The 20,565-nt window shown below is 42.4% G+C and overlaps 1 protein-coding gene across 2 annotated transcripts in view; it reads left to right on the forward strand.

Moving 5' to 3' along the window:
• The first annotated feature begins 1,057 nt into the window (after positions 1 to 1,057).
• Positions 1,058 to 20,565, forward strand: part of LOC109892292 (lysosome membrane protein 2) — a 62,486-nt gene continuing 42,978 nt past the window's right edge. For both annotated transcript variants that reach the window (XR_004210172.1, XM_031826078.1), the window contains exon 1: positions 1,058 to 1,617. Coding sequence is in view for 1 of the 2 variants with exons in the window: in XM_031826078.1 (XP_031681938.1) it covers positions 1,495 to 1,617 (123 nt within the window). In the remaining variant the exon portion in view is untranslated. The remainder of the gene's footprint in view (positions 1,618 to 20,565) is intronic.

Raw genomic sequence — 20,565 nt, forward strand, 5'->3', positions numbered from 1 at the left:
TTTGCGAAAAATGTATGGGGAAAGAATAGGGTTTTGAAATGAACACAGAAAATAAGGTCTGAGGTTAACACAGGCTTAGGAGTTCTTATAAGTTTTGTTCTATGAAATAATAGCACTCAGTTAACACAACCTGTCATTTAGCAGACGCTCTTATCCAGAGCGACTTACAGTAGTGAGTTGATACATTTATTTTTGATCTATATGAATTATGAAGCCTTTCTGTTTCTTTATGTGATTTTAATATGACTCAAATTCTTCAGAATTCACAAAAATTGATGAAGATTAACTCATAGAACAACCCAAAGGTTGCGAGTTCGAATCTCATCACTGACAATTATAGCCAATTCATTTTCTTTAAACTTCATACTAGTTTTTTTTAGCTACTTTGCAAATAGCTACTTAGCATGTTAGCTAAACCTTGCCTTTAACCCTAACATTAACCCGTTTAGCTAAGCCATTCCCCTAACTTTAACCCTTTAACCTAACTCTTAAACTTAACCCTAACCACTAGCCTAGCTAACATTAGCTACCTAGACACCTAGCTAGAATTCGTAACGTATAGAATGTTTAGAAAATGTGTAACATATTGTATGTTTTTCTAATTCGTAACATATTATACGAAATGGGTGATGGACGTCCACAAGTGAAGACATTTCATTCAAAACGTAACATATAATGAATGGAGTGACTTGGATTGACAGAGCCTACAGAATAATACGACCACAGCCTCAGTTTAGCAAATTCATAAAATATAATTAGGCTACAATTTGTATTATATATTACGTATTGTAGACAAATTCGTAACATATTATATGCAATGGGTGATGGACATCCACAAAGTAATACATACCATAGGAAACGTCATACTAAATGGAGTGTCTCGGATGTATGTACAGAATAATACGACATGCTCTGAGACCACAGCCCCAGCCTGTAACAGCACTGACACACGTGTTGAGGGGAGACAACAGCCGTTAAGTTGTGACCAATCAACATTCGCTAACGCACGGAGGGCACAAGTGTGACCTTGTAGGACGCTACAAATATCCACTGGCATGTTTTATACAGCTTACTACACCTTCACCACCCCGGACTGCAGTCCAACTCCTTTTTGCTGTGAAATATCTGTTACACTATTAACCAGAAAGCGGATGGTTAATTAAAGTTAGCTTAATTCCCCTTTCTTGGACCGCCTATAAACTAAGAAGAATAAAGAAACGATTACCGTTATTATTCATTTTGTCGACTAAAAAACGGTCGCTCCTGCAGAATTAGAAGTTCTGTCACATCTTGCAGAAACAGAAAAACGGACCACAAAGATCAGTCAACAAGGTCAACTTTCAATAAGTTTCTTTGTTACCGTTTACACAGTGAAGGGAACTTGCAGATAAAACCACAGCAGGCTCAGTAGCCACGTTTCAACGGCATCATCCTCCGCTTCTTCTACGCAGTGGTCGAACTTTTACGCACTGTTGTCTCGGAGTCACCTTTATCATGACGCGAAGATCTTGTGCGATATATGGAGTCGGGATTGTTTGCGCCAGTCTACTGATCATCGGGATTGGCTTGGTTGTGACTCAAGTATTTCAAACTTTGATCCATAACCGGTTAAAAAAGGTAAATGTATTTATTATACAAAAGTTAAGTCATTTGTATTTTATATTTTATAGTGTTATAACAATGGTTTAAGTCACGAGATGTTTTCATTCATAGGCCTACACCTTCAGTGGAAATAATATTTGTAGAGACTGAAAAGCCTCTGGTCAGAGTAAAAACATTGATGAAAGTGTTGCTGTTCACACGGCTTCTGCATGAACTCGGGTCTGCCTCTCTCTCATATATCAGCCCAGGGTAGCTATGGTACATCAGCTCTGTACTAAAGAGCGAAAAATAGGCGTCAACATTTATCTCTGCAGGGAAGGAGCAGTACCCTATACTATTATTTACACAGATGATGTTGAAATTATACTGTATGTTGACAACTACTATGATTTTAGATATCATGGAGGGCACCTTGTTGTTGAACAAGAGGGTAGCTAGGTACATGCATGTGAATATGCATTATATACCCTTTATCATCATTACATTGTCCCAGTTTTCAGTCAATCTTGTCACAAAGGGTGTATAATTTGACACACTAAACTATCCAGGAAGCCTAACAAGCAAAACATTGACTTATCTAATTCAATAATACAGATTTGAGTCCTTTGTTTACAATAGCATTCAGTCCCTATTGATATGATAAACATTGTAAACCCCTATAAGATTACATGATATATCATCACTTTGTTGTTGTTGTTGTTGTTGTTGTTGTTGTTGTGATTAGTGCTACTGTTCAATGCTATCACGTTTCAATACCCAGATGCAGACAATGTCGAAGTATCAACAGTTTACTAATCCCACAAGGGCAGGCAAAAGACAGGTCAAGGGCAGGCAGGGGTCAGTAATCCAGATAGGTGGGGCAAAGGTACAGGACGGCAGACAGGGTCAGGGCAGGCTCAGGGTCAGGGCAGGGGCAGGGCAGGCTCAGGGTCAGGGCAGGCAGAAATGGTCAACACCGGGAAAACAGGAACAATCGAGAGACAGGAACAGAGGGGAAAACGCTGGTAGGCTTGACGAAACAAACTAACTGGCAACAGACAAACAGAGAACACAGGTATAAATACACAGGGGATAATGGGGAAGATGGGCGACACCTGGAGGGGGGTGGAGACAATCACAAAGACAGGTGAAACAGATCAGGGTGTGACAAATGCCACTGATATGCATTTTCCATGCTCTCATTGAAGAACCTCAGTCAGAAGCGTTTTCCTGAGCTGGATAAGGACGAGGCATCTTCTCTGTGCATCCCCAAATGGCACCCTGTTCCCTATATAGTGCACTACTTTAGACCAGAGCCCCTATGGAACCCTATTCCCTATATAGTGCACTACTTTAGACCAGAGCCCTATAGAACCCTATTCCCTATATAGTGCACTACTTTAGACCAGAGCCCTATAGAACCCTATTCCCTATATAGTGCACTACTTTAGACCAGAGCCCAATGGGGTCCTGTTTAAAAGTAGCACACTATGTAGGGAATAGGGTGCCATTTGGGAGGCAGACCTGTCTCACATGTGGCAAACAGCATGGCATTATATGTACAATTATCCACCTGTTGTGTGTGTGTGTGTGTGTGTGTGTGTGTGTGTGTGTGTGTGTGTGTGTGTGTGTGTGTGTGTGTGTGTGTGTGTGTGTGTGTGTGTGTGTGTGTGTGTGTGTGTGTGTGGTCAATCACATAATACTGCATGTTCCTTTTCACAATTCAACCTCTTGTAGTTGAAGAACTATACAATGACAACATTTAATATAACTTAGAATACGTTTACAGTAATGCCTTTTATTAAAACCATTTTCAGTTTTTAGTACGGGATGTAGAGAATGAGAGTGGACAGTTCTGTGTTCCAAATATTTATGATTCTAAGGTGATTTTGTTTAAATCTGTTCATACAACTTTCCCCATGTGTCAGAGGAGGTTCCTTGCAGTTGGTTGCAAAGGATTGATTCCACAGCTAAGAATAACTAACCGTGCCTTAGCCCATGCAGACAACCCTGTGGTGCTCCAACCCAGAGCTAGGCCACTGCCCAAACAAATTACTTTTAGGCAGAGGGAGGCAGTGGGAGGCAGAGGGAGGCAGTGGGAGGCAGAGGGAGGGAGTGGGAGGCAGTGGGAGGCAGAGGGAGGCTGTGGGAGGCAGAGGGAGGCAGTGGGAGGCAGAGGGGCAGTGGGAGGCAGAGGGAGGCAGTGGGAGGCAGAGGGAGGCAGTGGGAGGCAGAGGGAGGCAGTGGGAGGCAGAGGGAGGCAGTGGGAGGCAGAGGGAGGCAGTGGGAGGCAGAGGGAGGCTGTGGGAGGCAGAGGGAGGCAGTGGGAGGCAGAGGGGCAGTGGGAGGCAGAGGGAGGCAGTGGGAGGCAGAGGGAGGCAGTGGGAGGCAGAGGGAGGCAGAGGGAGGCTGAGGGAGGCAGAGGGAGGCCTTGAAGCAGAGAGAGGCAGAGGGAGGCAGTGGGCGGCAGAGGGGCAGTGGGAGGCAGAGGGAGGCAGTGGGAGGCAGAGGGAGGCAGTGGGAGGCAGAGGGAGGCAGTGGGAGGCAGAGGGAGGGAGTGGGAGGCAGAGGGAGGCAGTGGGAGGCAGAGGGAGGCTGTGGGAGGCAGAGGGAGGCAGTGGGAGGCAGAGGGGCAGTGGGAGGCAGAGGGAGGCAGAGGGAGGCAGAGGGAGGCAGTGGGAGGCAGAGGGAGGCAGTGGGAGGCAGAGGGAGGCTGAGGGAGGCAGAGGGAGGCCTTGAAGCAGAGAGAGGCAGAGGGAGGCAGTGGGAGGCAGAGGGAGGCAGTGGGAGGCAGAGGGCGGCAGTGGGAGGCAGAGGGAGGCCTTGAAGCAGAGGGAGGCAGAGGGAGGCAGTGGGAGGCAGAGGGGCAGTGGGAGGCAGAGGGAGGCAGAGGGAGGCAGAGGGAGGCAGAGGGGCAGTGGGAGGCAGAGAGAGGCAGAGGGAGGCAGAGTGAGGCAGAGGGAGGCAGAGGGAGGCAGAGGGAGGCAGTGGGAGGCTGAGGGAGGCAGAGGGAGGCAGAGGGAGGCAGTGGGAGGCAGAGTGAGGCAGAGGGAGGCAGAGGGAGGCAGTGGGAGGCAGAGGGAGGCCTTGAAGCAGAGGGAGGCAGAGGGAGACAGTGGGAGGCAGAGGGCGGCAGTGGGAGGCAGAGGGAGGCCTTGAAGCAGAGGGAGGCAGTGGGAGGCAGAGGGAGGCAGTGGGAGGCAGAGGGAGGCCTTGAAGCAGAGGGAGGCAGAGGGAGGCAGTGGGAGGCAGAGGGAGGCAGAGGGAGGCAGTGGGAGGCAGAGGGAGGCAGTGGGAGGCAGAGGGAGGCAGTGGGAGGCAGAGGGAGGCAGTGGGAGGCAGAGGGAGGCAGTGGGAGGCAGAGGGAGGCAGAGGGAGGTTGAGGGAGGCAAAGGGAGGCAGTGGGAGGCAGAGGGAGGCAGAGAGAGGCAAAGGGAAGCAGAGGGAGGCAGAGGGAGGCAGTGGGAGGCAGAGGGAGGCAGAGGGAGGGAGTGGGAGGCAGAGGGAGGCAGAGGGAGGCAGTGGGAGGCAGTGGGAGGCAGTGGGAGGCAGAGGGAGGCAGAGGGAGGGAGTGGGAGGCAGAGGGAGGGAGTGGGAGGCAGAGGGAGGGAGTGGGAGGCAGAGGGAGGGAGTGGGAGGCAGAGGGAGGCAGAGGGAGGGAGTGGGAGGCAGAGGGAGGCAGTGGGAGGCAGAGGGAGGCAGAGGGAGGGAGTGGGAGGCAGAGGGAGGCAGAGGGAGGGAGTGGGAGGCAGAGGGAGGCAGTGGGAGGGAGTGGGAGGCAGTGGGAGGCAGAGGGAGGCAGTGGGAGGCAGAGGGAGCGATCGAAGGGGGTAATACACCCCTTGGGTTAAGCAGCTGTTGATTGAATCAAGATGCTACACAGCCTGTGGGTTCAATGGCGGGAAGGACAGGATAGATAGTGTGACTGAAGCTAGGTTCATGGAACTATGGGTACATCTCAAATGGAAGCCTATTTCCTATATACTATAGTGCACTACTTTAGACCAGAGCCCTATGGGGTCCTGTTTAAAAGTAGTGCACTATATAGGGAATAGGGCTCCATTTGGGACACAAAATGCATAGTGTGACTGATGTTCAGATTCCACAGATACTTCCTGCCTGGTTTTGTGGATCGGGGTGTGGGGGTAGGCGACTAGATTCAGCCACGAGCCGTGATTTTTGTTGGAACAAATAGTCCAGGGGACTGGAAAATAATTGTAATAATTTGTACACTGCAAATTGACCGCAACTTAGATTGTATTAGAAAATAACAATAATTTCACACCTTGATTACATTGAGACACGATCACATCTCTTTTAATTTTATTTGTGGGAGTAGTTTTTTATTTTATTTTGTATTTATTTAACTGGGCATGTCAGCCTACCCCGGCCAAACCCGGACAACAGGTTTCCTCAATTATTTAGATTTTTTTGGCTGAATCCCTAGTGAATTTATACTTTTTTGACCAAAAACTATAATAAAAATAATAAAAAATAGATTACAAATTTTGGGGTAGGGGGCAAAAACAATCCCCCGCGGGGCAGTTTTGGCCCACGGACCCACCTGTTACCGACCCCTGGTGTAGAGGATTTCTTGGCCTTGTTACAGAAGTCATAAGTCAGTCACAGTTGTAAAACAGTGGATGTGCAAGGTCAAAGATAGCTTGTAACTGTACATAAATAAATGAATATGAGTATAACCTTTTGTGCTTTACTCACATACACAATGTCCTTCTCACTCCTTTAAGTGCCAAACCAGCTGGATGTGACAAGTGATTTGTAACAGTTAGGAAGCAAGTGAGGAAAGGTTCCTGGAAAATCTTTGGGTGAAAACTGTAGTGTAGGACGGGTTTAATAAATAATTGAATTCAGAGGTTAAATTGTAACATATTCCACTAATCTCTGCACACCTAATCTATTGAAATATACTATACTGTATATATGGTACAGAAAGGTTTAGCATAAACTATTTTGTTTTTTACTGTACAGAGTACCTTCATAAACTATTCATATTGTGTTAAATTCATGTCATCATTAATCACAGTAAGATAAATACAGTAACGTTCTCTCTTCAGGGCATCTCTGTTTGTTGGTGTTAGAAGCCCAGGAAATTCTGTTTCCAGTAACGTTCTCTCTTCAGGGCATCTCTGTTTGTTGGTGTTAGAAGCCCAGGAAATTCTGTTTCCAGTAACGTTCTCTCTTCAGGGCATCTCTGTTTGTTGGTGTTAGAAGCCCAGGAAATTCTGTTTCCAGTAACGTTCTCTCTTCAGGGCATCTCTGTTTGTTGGTGTTAGAAGCCCAGGAAATTCTGTTTCTAGTAACGTTCTCTCTTCAGGGCATCTCTGTTTGTTGGTGTTAGAAGCCCAGGAAATTCTGTTTCCAGTAACGTTCTCTCTTCAGGGCATCTCTGTTTGTTGGTGTTAGAAGCCCAGGAAATTCTGTTTCTAGTAATGTTCTCTCTTCAGGGCATCTCTGTTTGTTGGTGTTAGAAGCCCAGGAAATTCTGTTTCCAGTAACGTTCTCTCTTCAGGGCATCTCTGTTTGTTGGTGTTAGAAGCCCAGGAAATTCTGTTTCTAGTAACGTTCTCTCTTCAGGGCATCTCTGTTTGTTGGTGTTAGAAGCCCAGGAAATTCTGTTTCCAGTAACGTTCTCTCTTCAGGGCATCTCTGTTTGTTGGTGTTAGAAGCCCAGGAAATTCTGTTTCCAGTAACGTTCTCTCTTCAGGGCATCTCTGTTTGTTGGTGTTAGAAGCCCAGGAAATTCTGTTTCTAGTAACGTTCTCTCTTCAGGGCATCTCTGTTTGTTGGTGTTAGAAGCCCAGGAAATTCTGTTTCTAGTAACGTTCTCTCTTCAGGGCATCTCTGTTTGTTGGTGTTAGAAGCCCAAGAAATTCTGTTTCTAGTAACGTTCTCTCTTCAGGGCATCTCTGTTTGTTGGTGTTAGAAGCCCAGGAAATTCTGTTTCCAGTAACGTTCTCTCTTCAGGGCATCTCTGTTTGTTGGTGTTAGAAGCCCATGACTTCAGAAAACACAGTGCTTTTAACATACAATGTTTTCATTATACATATTTGACACACAGTGATGCTGTGCACGTTCATTTATACAGTAAATATCATTCTGCGCACCCTTACCTGGGATTTGGACTCACAACCACTTGGTTTACGGCATTCCGATCCTCCTGCCACACCACCATGCCCGGGTCAGTTATCAGTTATTCTGACAGTTTCCTCAGTTCCAAACTGCCTCTGCAAGCAACGTCAACAAAATAACTGTTTGTCGGGAGCTTCATGAAATGGGTTTTCATGCAGCCTAAGATTACCATACGCAATGCCAAGAGCTTGGCTGGAGTGGTGAAAAAGCTTGCCGCCATTGGACTCTGGGAGCAAGCATTTTGCTACACCCGCAATAACATCTGCTAAACACGTGTATGTGATCAATTGATTTGATTTGAGCAGTGGAAACGCGTTCCCTGGAGTGATGAATCACGCTTCACTACCTGGCAGCTCGACGGACTAACCTGGGTTTGGCGGATGCCAGGAGAACTCTTCCTGCCCCAATCCATAGTGGCAACTGGAAAGTTTGGTGGAGGAGGAATAATGGTCTGGGGCTGTTTTTTGTGGTTCGGGCTAGGCCCCTTAATTCCAGTGAAGGGAAATCTTAACGCTACAGCATACAATGACATTCTAGATGATTCCAACTTTGTGGCAACATTTTGTGGAAGGCTCTTTCCTGTTTCAGCATGACAATTCCCCCGTGCACAAAGCAAGGTCCATACAGAAATGGTTTGTCGAGATTGATGTGGAAGAACTTGACTGGCCTGCAACAGAGCCCTGACCTCAACCCCATTGAACACCTTTAGGATGAATTGGAACACCGACTGCGAGCCAGGCCTAATCGCCCAACATCAGTGCCCGACCTCACTTTATGCTCTTGTGGCTGAATGGAAGCAAGTCCCCGCAGCAATGTTCCAACATCTGAAGAGTGGAGGCTGTTATAGCAGCAAAGGGGGGACCAACTCCATATTAATACCCATGATTTTGGAATGAGATGTTTGACGAGCAAGTATCCACACACTATTGGTTATCTTGTGTATGTAGTTTGAAAATATTGTATGTTAAAAGCAGTGTGTGGGTGCTACTCACAACATTTTTAACTTCATTTTCTCAAGTTGGAGCTAAATTTGTGCCAACTAAACATTTAAAACAACAACAAAATGCCCGTGGAACCCATTACTAAATTAAACTTACTTGAATCAACCAGATCATTTTTGACAGTGTTTGTTGGTGTGAGAATCCCTTGAGATTCCATTCACAGTGGTGTTCTATCTTCATGGCACGGTTCTAGCCTGCATCATAAGATAACTACTTTGTTGCTTTTCTCACATTGAGATCACACTCAAGGTTGTGGTTATGGTCACATGCAGTGTGTAACAAGCCACATTGCCACAGTTCCCACCGAATGGAATTTCATCCCATTTAAACTGTCCTAGTACTGTGCCTTCCATATATGGAGAAAGAGTGCGAAAGAAAGACAGAGAGAGGGAGAGATCCTGAGAATTTAACACAATATGAATAGAATATAATGTATTAAAGGATGAAATACTGTTACGTGTCCAGCAGTACTAATCTGTCAGCTGTCCAGCAGTACTAATCTGTCAGCTGTCCAGCAGTACTAATCTGTCAGCTGTCCAGCAGTACTAATCTGTTGTGTCCAGCAGTACTAATCTGTCAGCTGTCCAGCAGTACTAATCTGTTATGTGTCCAGCAGTACTAATCTGTTGTGTCCAGCAGTACTAATCTGTTATGTGTCCAGCAGTACTAATCTGTTGTGTCCAGCAGTACTAATCTGTCAGATGTCCAGCAGTACTAATCTGTTGTGTCCAGCAGTACTAATCTGTTGTGTCCAGCAGTACTAATCTGTTATGTGTCCAGCAGTACTAATCTGTTATGTGTCCAGCAGTACTAATCTGTTACGTGTCCAGCAGTACTAATCTGTTACGTGTCCAGCAGTACTAATCTGTCAGCTGTCCAGCAGTACTAATCTGTTATGTGTCCAGCAGTACTAATCTGTTGTGTCCAGCAGTACTAATCTGTTATGTGTCCAGCAGTACTAATCTGTTACGTGTCCAGCAGTACTAATCTGTTACGTGTCCAGCAGTACTAATCTGTCAGCTGTCCAGCAGTACTAATCTGTTATGTGTCCAGCAGTACTAATCTGTTGTGTCCAGCAGTACTAATCTGTTGTGTCCAGCAGTACTAATCTGTTGTGTCCAGTAGTACTAATCTGTTGTGTCCAGCAGTACTAATCTGTTGTGTCCAGCAGTACTAATCTGTTGTGTCCAGCAGTACTAATCTGTTATGTGTCCAGCAGTACTAATCTGTTATGTGTCCAGCAGTACTAATCTGTTGTGTCCAGCAGTACTAATCTGTTGTGTCCAGCAGTACTAATCTGTTGTGTCCAGCAGTACTAATCTGTTATGTTTCCAGCAGTACTAATATGTTGTGTCCAGCAGTACTAATCTGTTGTGTCCAGCAGTACTAATCTGTTGTGTCCAGCAGTACTAATCTGTTGTGTCCAGCAGTACTAATCTGTTATGTGTCCAGCAGTACTAATCTGTTGTGTCCAGCAGTACTAATCTGTTGTGTCCAGCAGTACTAATCTGTTGTGTCCAGCAGTACTAATCTGTTATGTGTCCAGCAGTACTAATCTGTTATGTGTCCAGCAGTACTAATCTGTTGTGTCCAGCAGTACTAATCTGTTATGTGTCCAGCAGTACTAATCTGTTGTGTCCAGCAGTACTAATCTGTTGTGTCCAGCAGTACTAATCTGTTATGTGTCCAGCAGTACTAATCTGTTGTGTCCAGCAGTACTAATCTGTTGTGTGTCCAGCAGTACTAATCTGTTATGTGTCCAGCAGTACTAATCTGTTGTGTCCAGCAGTACTAATCTGTTATGTGTCCAGCAGTACTAATCTGTTGTGTCCAGCAGTACTAATCTGTTATGTGTCCAGCAGTACTAATCTGTTATGTGTCCAGCAGTACTAATCTGTTGTGTCCAGCAGTACTAATCTGTTGTGTCCAGCAGTACTAATCTGTTATGTGTCCAGCAGTACTAATCTGTTATGTGTCCAGCAGTACTAATCTGTTGTGTCCAGCAGTACTAATCTGTTGTGTCCAGCAGTACTAATCTGTTGTGTCCAGCAGTACTAATCTGTTGTGTGTCCAGCAGTACTAATCTGTTATGTGTCCAGCAGTACTAATCTGTTGTGTCCAGCAGTACTAATCTGTTATGTGTCCAGCAGTACTAATCTGTTGTGTCCAGCAGTACTAATCTGTTATGTGTCCAGCAGTACTAATCTGTTATGTGTCCAGCAGTACTAATCTGTTGTGTCCAGCAGTACTAATCTGTTATGTGTCCAGCAGTACTAATATGTTGTGTCCAGCAGTACTAATCTGTTATGTGTCCAGCAGTACTAATCTGTTATGTGTCCAGCAGTACTAATCTGTTGTGTCCAGCAGTACTAATATGTTATGTGTCCAGCAGTACTAATCTGTTGTGTCCAGCAGTACTAATCTGTTGTGTCCAGCAGTACTAATCTGTTGTGTCCAGCAGTACTAATCTGTTGTGTCCAGCAGTACTAATCTGTTGTGTCCAGCATTACTAATCTGTTATGTGTCCAGCAGTACTAATCTGTTGTGTCCAGCAGTACTAAAATGTTGTGTCCAGCAGTACTAATCTGTTATGTGTCCAGCAGTACTAATCTGTTATGTGTCCAGCAGTACTAATCTGTTGTGTCCAGCAGTACTAATCTGTTATGTGTCCAGCAGTACTAATCTGTTGTGTCCAGCAGTACTAATCTGTTGTGTCCAGCAGTACTAATCTGTTGTGTCCAGCAGTACTAATCTGTTGTGTCCAGCAGTACTAATCTGTTATGTGTCCAGCAGTACTAATCTGTTATGTGTCCAGCAGTACTAATCTGTTGTGTCCAGCAGTACTAATCTGTTGTGTCCAGCAGTACTAATCTGTTGTGTCCAGCAGTACTAATCTGTTGTGTCCAGCAGTACTAATCTGTTATGTGTCCAGCAGTACTAATCTGTTGTGTCCAGCAGTACTAATCTGTTAGCTCCACCACCTCTACCTTGTTTATCAGCTCTGAATACATTATAACCGTCAATATCCAAGTCCAGAATGTCAAGATTCCTCTGCATAGTCTAGCTCTTGATGTAGTCCAGTTTAGGAAGTGTGCTCCTAATATTCAGATACATCAACCCAAGTCCTTTATGATTTTTTAAAGTCACATGGAGTGTCCGTCTCAAACAAACTACGTTCAATATGCAGATGCTGGCCCTGTCTGATGGTTGATATTGATATACACTTGAAGTCAGAAGTTTACATACACCTTAGCCAAATACATTTAAACTCAGTTTTTCACAATTCCTGACATTTAATCCTAGTAAACAATTCCCTGTTTTGTGTCAGTTAGAAACACCACTTTATTTTAAGAGTGTTAAATGTCAGAATAATAGTAGAGAGAATTATTTATTTCAGCTTTTATTTCTTTCATCGCATTCCCAGTGGGTCAGACGTTTACATACACTCAATTACTATTTGGTAGCATTGCCTTTAAATTGTTTAACTTGGGTCAAACGTTTTGGGTAGCCTTCCACAAGCGTCCCACAATATGTTGGGTGAATTTTGGCCCATTCCTCCTGACAGCTGGTGTAACTGAGTCAGGTTTGTAGGCCTCCTTGCTTGCACACGCTTTTTTCAGTTCTGGCCACAAAGTTTCTATAGGATTGAGGTCAGGGCTTTGTGATGGCGACTCCAATACCTTGACTTTGTTGTCCTTAAGCCATTTTGCCACAACTTTGGAAGTATGCTTTGGGTCATTGTCCATTTGGAAGACCCATTTGCTACAAAGCTTTACCTTCCTGACTGATGTCTTGAGATGTTGCTTTAATATATCCACGTAATATTCTTCCTCATGATGCCATCTATTTTGTGAAGTGCAACAGTCCCTCCTGCAGCAAAGCACCCCCACAACATGATGCTGCCACCCCTGTGCTTCACGGTTGGGTTGCGAGTTCAAACCCCCGAGCTGACAAGGTACAAATATGTCATTCTGCCCCTGAACAGGCTGTTAACCCACTGTTCCTAGGCCGTCATTGAAAATAAGAATTTGTTCTTAACTGACTTGCCTGATTAAATAAAGATTAAATAAAGGTAAAACATTTATACATTTAAACAATAATAATAATAATGTGCAGTTGCAAACCATAGTCTGGCTTTTTTATGGCGGTTTTGGAGCAGTGTCTTCTTCCTTACTGAGCGGCCTTTCAGGTTATGTCGATATAGGACTTATTTTACTGTGGATATAGATACTTTTGTATCTGTTTCCTCCAGCATCTTCACAGGGTCCTTTGCTGTTGTTCTGGGATTGATTTGCGCTTTTCGCACCAAAGTAAGTCTAGGAGACAGAATGCGTCTCCTTCCTGAGCGGTATGGTTCCATGGTATTTATACTATACTATTATTTGTACAGATGAACGTGGCACCTTCAGGCGTTTGGAAAATGCTCCCAAGGATGAACCAGACTTGTGGAGGTTTTCAAATTTTTTTGATTTTCCCATGATGTCAAGCAAAGCTGCACTGAGTTTGAAGGTAGGCCTTGAAAACACATCCACAGGTACACCTCCAATTGACTGGAAATGGGATTAAATGGGTTGTGGTTGCAAAGATCTCAGAAACAACACCTTTCTCTTGCTGTTTCCCTAATGGGTAATTAGTCCTTCTGTAATTTGCCGTTATCAGCTTTGTGCTTTCTGTCAAAATATTTAAAAAACTCCTCAACTATAAACCTATAGGGAGGGAGGGTTTGGCCGGTAGGGATATCCTTGTCTCATCGCACACTAGCCACTCCTGTGGCGGGCCGGGTGCAGTGCACGCTAACCAGGTTGCCAGGTGCACGGTGTTTCCTCCGACACATTGGTGCGGCTGGCTTCCGGGTTGGATGCGTGCTGTGTTAAGAAGCGGTGTGGCTTGGTTGGGTTGTGTATCGGAGGACGCATGGCTTTCGACCTTCGTCTCTCCCGAGCCCGTACGGGAGTTGTAGCGATGAGACAAGATAGTAACTACTAACTATTGGATACCACGAAATTGGGGAGAAAACGGGGTAAAATCCATTTTTTATTTTATTTAAATAATGTCAAAAGTCACCTTTGAGATTGAGTTTTTAGATTGACCATAAGGATTGCCTCATGCCACCTGAGCAGAGCCACATTGTGACAATCAGCTAATACAGTCCATAATACAGTCAGCTAACACAGTCTACAATACAGTCCAGAATACAGTCAGATAAAAGAGTCCAGAATACAGTCAGATAAAAGAGTCCAGAATACAGTCCAGAATAGAGTCAGTTAATACAGTCCAGAATACAGTCAGATAATACAGTCCAGAATACAGCCAGTTAATACAGTCCAGAATACAGTCAGATAAAAGAGTCCAGAATACAGTCCAGAATAGAGTCAGTTAATACAGTCAGATAATACAGTCAGATAACACAGTCCAGAATACAGTCAGATAATACAGTCCAGAATACATTCTAATACGGTCCAGAATACAGTCAGATAATACAGTCAGACAATACAGTCAGTTAATACAGTCCAGAATACAGTCCGATAATACAGTCCAGAATACAGTCAGATAATACAGTCCAGAATACAGTCAGATAATACAGTCAGATAATACAGTCCAGAATACAGTCAATTAATACAGTCCAGAATACAGTCAGAAAAAAAAGTCCAGAATAGAGTCAGTTAAATACAGTCAGATAATACAGTCAGTTAATACAGTCCAGAATACAGTCAGATAATACAGTCCAGAATACAGTCAGATAATACAGTCCAGAATAGAGTCAGTTAATACAGTCAGATAACACAGTCCAGAATACAGTCAGATAATACAGTCCAGAATACAGTCAGATAATACAGTCCATAATACAGTCAGATAATACAGTCCAGAATACAGTCAGTTAATACAGTCAGATAATACAGTCCAGAATACAGTCAGATAATACAGTCCAGAACACAGTCAGATAATACAGTCCAGAATAGAGTCAGTTAATACAGTCAGATAACACAGTCCAGAATACAGTCAGATAATACAGTCAGATAATACAGTCCAGAATACATTCTAATACAGTCTAGAATACAGTCAGATAATACAGTCAGACAATATAGTCCAGAATACAGTCAGATAACACAGTCCAGAATACAGTCAGATAATACAGTCCAGAATACAGTCAGATAATACAGTCAGATAATACAGTCCAGAATACAGTCAGATAATACAGTCCCGAATACAGTCAGATAATACAGTCAGATAATACAGTCCAGAATACAGTCAATTAATACAGTCCAGAATACAGTCAAAAAAAAGTCCAGAATAGAGTCAGTTAAATACAGTCGGATAATACAGTCAGTTAATACAGTCCAGAATACAGTCAGATAATACAGTCCAGAATACAGTCAGATAATACAGTCCAGAATAGAGTCAGTTAATACAGTCAGATAACACAGTCCAGAATACAGTCAGATAATACAGTCCAGAATACAGTCAGATAATACAGTCCATAATACAGTCAGATAATACAGTCCAGAATACAGTCCAGAATACAGTCAGTTAATACAGTCAGATAATACAGTCCAGAATACAGTCAAATAATACAGTCCAGAACACAGTCAGATAATACAGTCCAGAATAGAGTCAGTTAATACAGTCAGATAATACAGTCAGATAACACAGTCCAGAATACAGTCAGATAATACAGTCAGATAATACAGTCCAGAATACATTCTAATACAGTCCAGAATACAGTCAGATAATACAGTCAGACAATATAGTCCAGAATACAGTCAGATAACACAGTCCAGAATACAGTCAGATAATACAGTCCAGAATACAGTCAGATAATACAGTCAGATAATACAGTCCAGAATACAGTCAGATAATACAGTCCCGAATACAGTCAGATAATACAGTCAGATAATACAGTCCAGAATACATTCTAATACAGTCCAGAATACAGTAAGCTAATACAGTCCAGAATACAGTAAGCTAATAGAATACAGTCCAGAATACAGTCAGACAATACAGTCAGATAATACAGTCCAGAATACAGTCCAGAATACAGTCAGATAATACAGTCCAGAATACAGTCAGATAATACAGTCCAGAATACAGTCAGACAATACAGTCAGATAATACAGTCCAGAATACAGTCCAGAATACAGTCAGATAATACAGTCCAGAATACAGTCAGATAATACAGTCCAGAATACAGTCAGATAATACAGTCAGATAATACAATCCAGAATACAGTCAGATAATACAATCAAGAATACATTCTAATACAGTCCAGAATACAGTCAGATAATGCAGTCCAGAATACAGTCAGATAATACAGTCCAGAATACAGTCGGATAATACAGTCCAGAATACAGTCAGATAACACAGTCCAGAATATAGTCAGATAATACAGTCCAGAATACAGTAAGCTAATACAGTCCAGAATACAGTCCAGAATACAGTCAGATAACACAGTCCAGAATACAGTCAGATAATACAGTCAGCAAATACAGTACAGAATACAGTACAGAATACAGTCAGACAATACAGTCCAGAATACAGTCAGATAATACAGTCCAGAATACAGTAAGCTAATACAGGCAGATAATTCAGTCCAGAATAGAGTCAGTTAATACAGTCCACAATACAGTCAGTTAATACAGTCCAGAATACAGTCAGCTAATACAGTCAGATAATACAGTCCAGAATACAGTAAGCTAATACAGTCCAGAATACAGTCAGATAATACAGTCCAGAATTGAGTCAGTTAATACAGTCCACAATACAGTCCAGAATACAGTCAGCTAATACAGTCAGATAATACAGTCAGCTATTACAGTCCAGAATACAGTCAGATAATACAGTCCAGATTACAGTCCAGAATACAGTCAGCTAATACAGTCCAGTGGCCTGATATGCTTCCACTCAAAGTAACCTGACCTTTCACCCCATGTTCCACGAGCTCTTTCAACGACCTAGGCCAAGTTGCTCAAACAAACCGACCCATAACCCACATTATCTGGAGTGGTGATGAAGTAGTGCTCCCCAGGGTTCTAGATCTCAAGAGTCAGCCAATGAGGCCACAGACAAGGGTTCTAGATCTCAGGAGTCAGCCAATGAGGCCACAGACAAGGGTTCTAGGACTTAGTAGTCCGCCAATTGTGAGACAAGCATGAAATAAACCAGATGTGACTAACTGGTAACGGTTGTGCCACCCTGACATCATGACATGCCATCCTAGGTGCATCTGTCTTTCCATAAACACACCAGTAGAACAGACTTGGGATCAGTGGTGTAAAGTACTTAAGTAAAAAATACTTTAAAGTAATTTTTTTATGTATCTGTACTTTACTTTACTGTTTATATTTGTTTTACAACTTTTACTTTTACTTCACTACATTCCTAAAGAAAATATTGTACTTATTACTCCATACAATTTTCCTTGACACCCAAAAGTACTCATTACATTTTGATTGCTTAGCAGGACAGAAAATAGTCAAATTCACACACTTAATATAAGGAATTTGAAATGATTTATACTTTTACTTTTACTTCACTACATTCCTAAAGAAAATATTGTACTTATTACTCCATACATTTTCCTTGACACCCAAAAGTACTCATTACATTTTGATTGCTTAGCAGGACAGAAAATAGTCAAATTCACACACTTAATATAAGGAATTTGAAATGATTTATACTTTTACTTTTACTTCACTACATTCCTAAAGAAAATATTGTACTTATTACTCCATACATTTTCCTTGACACCCAAAAGTACTCATTACATTTTGAATGCTTAGCAGGACAGAAAATAGTCAAATTCACACACTTAATATAAGGAATTTGAAATGATTTATACTTTTACTTTTGATAAACCAGATACTTTTACACTTATACTCAAGTATAATTTTACCGGGTGACTTTTACTTTTACTTGAGTCATTTTCTATTAAGGTATCTTTACTTTTACTCAAGTATGAGTAAAAACTTTTTCCACCACTGCTTGGGATATTTCCCAAATGGCACCCTATTCCCTATGGAGCCCTGGTCAAAAGTAGTGAGCTATGTAGGGAATAGGGTGCTATTTGGGAAACAGTATTGCCAAACTGTCTTCTGAGCAGACCGAGACAGTAGTGTTTAGTCTTCCTCGGGGTTACATGTTCTCTCATGGCTCCCTATACAAACGCTTTAGCCAGTAACTATATAAATATTGATAACTAAGAATAAATGCCAGCCAGGCAAACAAAGGTCCTTCCCTCACTATCCTGCTGTGAGACACAGAAACACACACACACACACACACACACACACACACACACACACACACACACACACACACACACACACACACACCCGCATGCACGCACGCACACACACACACACACACACACACACACACACACACACACACATAGAGACACACATACACACACACACACACAGACACACACACACACCCGCACGCGCACACACACACACACAAACACACACACACACACACACACACACACATAGAGATACACACACACACACATACATACATAGAGACACACACACACACACAGACAATCCTGATGTGACTGACCCGGTCCAAAAATAGAACACACAAATCAGCACTTATATGTCATGACAGTATCTTACAAAATATAGATGTTGAAACAACTGATCTTTATTTAGCCTAGTTTTAGTATTTGTTTAATTAGGTTACTTATTAAAGGTGGCTTCATCCCAAATGGCACCCTATTCCCTATATAGTACACTACTTTTGACCAGAGCCCTGTGTTTATGCACTAAAAGTGCACTATATAGGGAATAGGGTGCCATTTGGAATGCAGACAGTGTATCTTGTAACTGTGCGGCCCCCTTGTCCCATTTGTTGGACATGTATTACCTAACATGGGGTTTGAACTGATGAAAGACCCTGAGTTAACTTGATTTGAATGAGTTGTCTGCCATTACAGTGACAAGGCCATTACTCGCATCAGGGTTGATGTGGCCATAAAGTGAAGCGGGCAATTCCATGGTAACAGAATGACACTGAGACTCATATCTCTCGCTTTAAAATGTCTGTCAAACCCCCCCAAAAAACTATTATCGCAACGTTAAACAAACCGTACAACTCTATGAAGCAATGATTACTTTCAACTATTTACACAGAAAATGTTATAAAGACACATTGACTTGAAGAAGAGTGGACATGCAAAGTTTGTTTTCCACCATAATTTGCAAATAAATTCATTAAAAATCCTACAATGTGATTTTCTGGATTGTTTTTCTCATTTTGTCTGTCATAGTTGAAGGGTACCTATGATGAAAATTACAGGCCTCTCTCATCTTTTTAAGTGGGAGAACTTGCACAATTGGTGGCTGACTAAATACTTTTTTACTGTATATTTAAATATATAGATATAGATAGATAGATAGATAGATAGATAGATAGATAGATAGATAGATAGATAGATAGATAGATAGATAGATAGATAGATAGATAGATAGATAGATAGATAGATAGATAGATAGATAGATAGATAGATAGATAGATAGATAGATAGATAGATAGATAGATAGATAGATAGATAGACAGATAGATAGATAGACAGATATATATACAGTGTAAGTCGGAAGTTTACATACACTTAGGTTGGAGTCATTAAAACGTTTTTCAACCACTCCACAAATATCTTGTTAACAAACTATAGTTTTGGCAAGTCGGTTAGGACATCTACTTTGTGCATGACACAAGTAATATTTCCAACAATTGTTTCCAGACAGATTATTTCACTTATAATTCACTGTATCACAATTCCAGTGGGTCAGAAGTTTACATACACTAAGCTGACTGTGTTTTTAAACACCTTGGAAAATTCCAGAAAATTATGTAATGACTTTAGAAGCTTCTGATAGGCTAATTTACATAATTTGAGTCAATTGGAGGAGTACCTGTGGATGTATTTCAAGGCCTACCTTCAAACTCAGTGCAGCTTTGCTTGACATCATGGGAAAATGACAAGAAATCAGCCAAGATCTCAGAAACAAAATTGCAAACCTCCACAAGTCTGGTTCATCATTTTGAGCAATTTCCAAACCCCTGATGGCATCATGAGGATGGAAAATTATGTGGATATATTGAAGCAACATTTCAAGACATCAGTCAGTCAAGTTAGGCTTGGTCGCAAATGGGTCTTCCAAATGGACATTGACCCCAAGCATACTTCCAAAGTTGTGGCAAAATGGCTTAAGGACAACAAAGTCAAAGTATTGGAGTGGCCATCACAAAGCCCTGACCTCAATCCCATAGAAAATGTGTGGGCAGAACTGAAAAAGCGTGTGCGAGCAAGGAGGCCTACAAACCTGATTCAGTTACACCAGCTCTGTCAGGAGGAATGGGTCAAAATTCACCCAACTTATTGTGGGAAGTGTAACTGTATATATATAGATAGTTGTTAATCATATAGTAATACCAACTTTCAGGGCCAGTTTCCTGGACACAGATAAGCATAGTCTTGGACTAAAAAGGACTTTCAATGGAGATTCTCTGTTGAGCTTGCTTTGTAGTCCAGGACTAGGCTTAGTGTGTGTTCCGGGAAACTGGTCCTAAATGTGTAGAATATAGATTAACACAAGATTATTCTCAGCGTGCAAAACTGGTGGAAACATCATTAAAACCAGTTAGTTTACAACCAGAGCTGGTAGTAACCAGGTAGTAAACAGGTAGTAACTTGGTTGTAACCAGGTAGTAACTTGGTTGTAACAAGGTAGTAACTTGGTTGTAACCAGGTAGTAACCAGGCAGTAACCAGGTAGTAACTTGGTTGTAACCAGGTAGTAACCAGGTAGTAACTTGGTTGTAACCAGGTA

This window comes from Oncorhynchus kisutch, linkage group LG6 (genome assembly GCF_002021735.2).
Source record: "Oncorhynchus kisutch isolate 150728-3 linkage group LG6, Okis_V2, whole genome shotgun sequence".
NCBI lineage: Eukaryota > Metazoa > Chordata > Actinopteri > Salmoniformes > Salmonidae > Oncorhynchus > Oncorhynchus kisutch.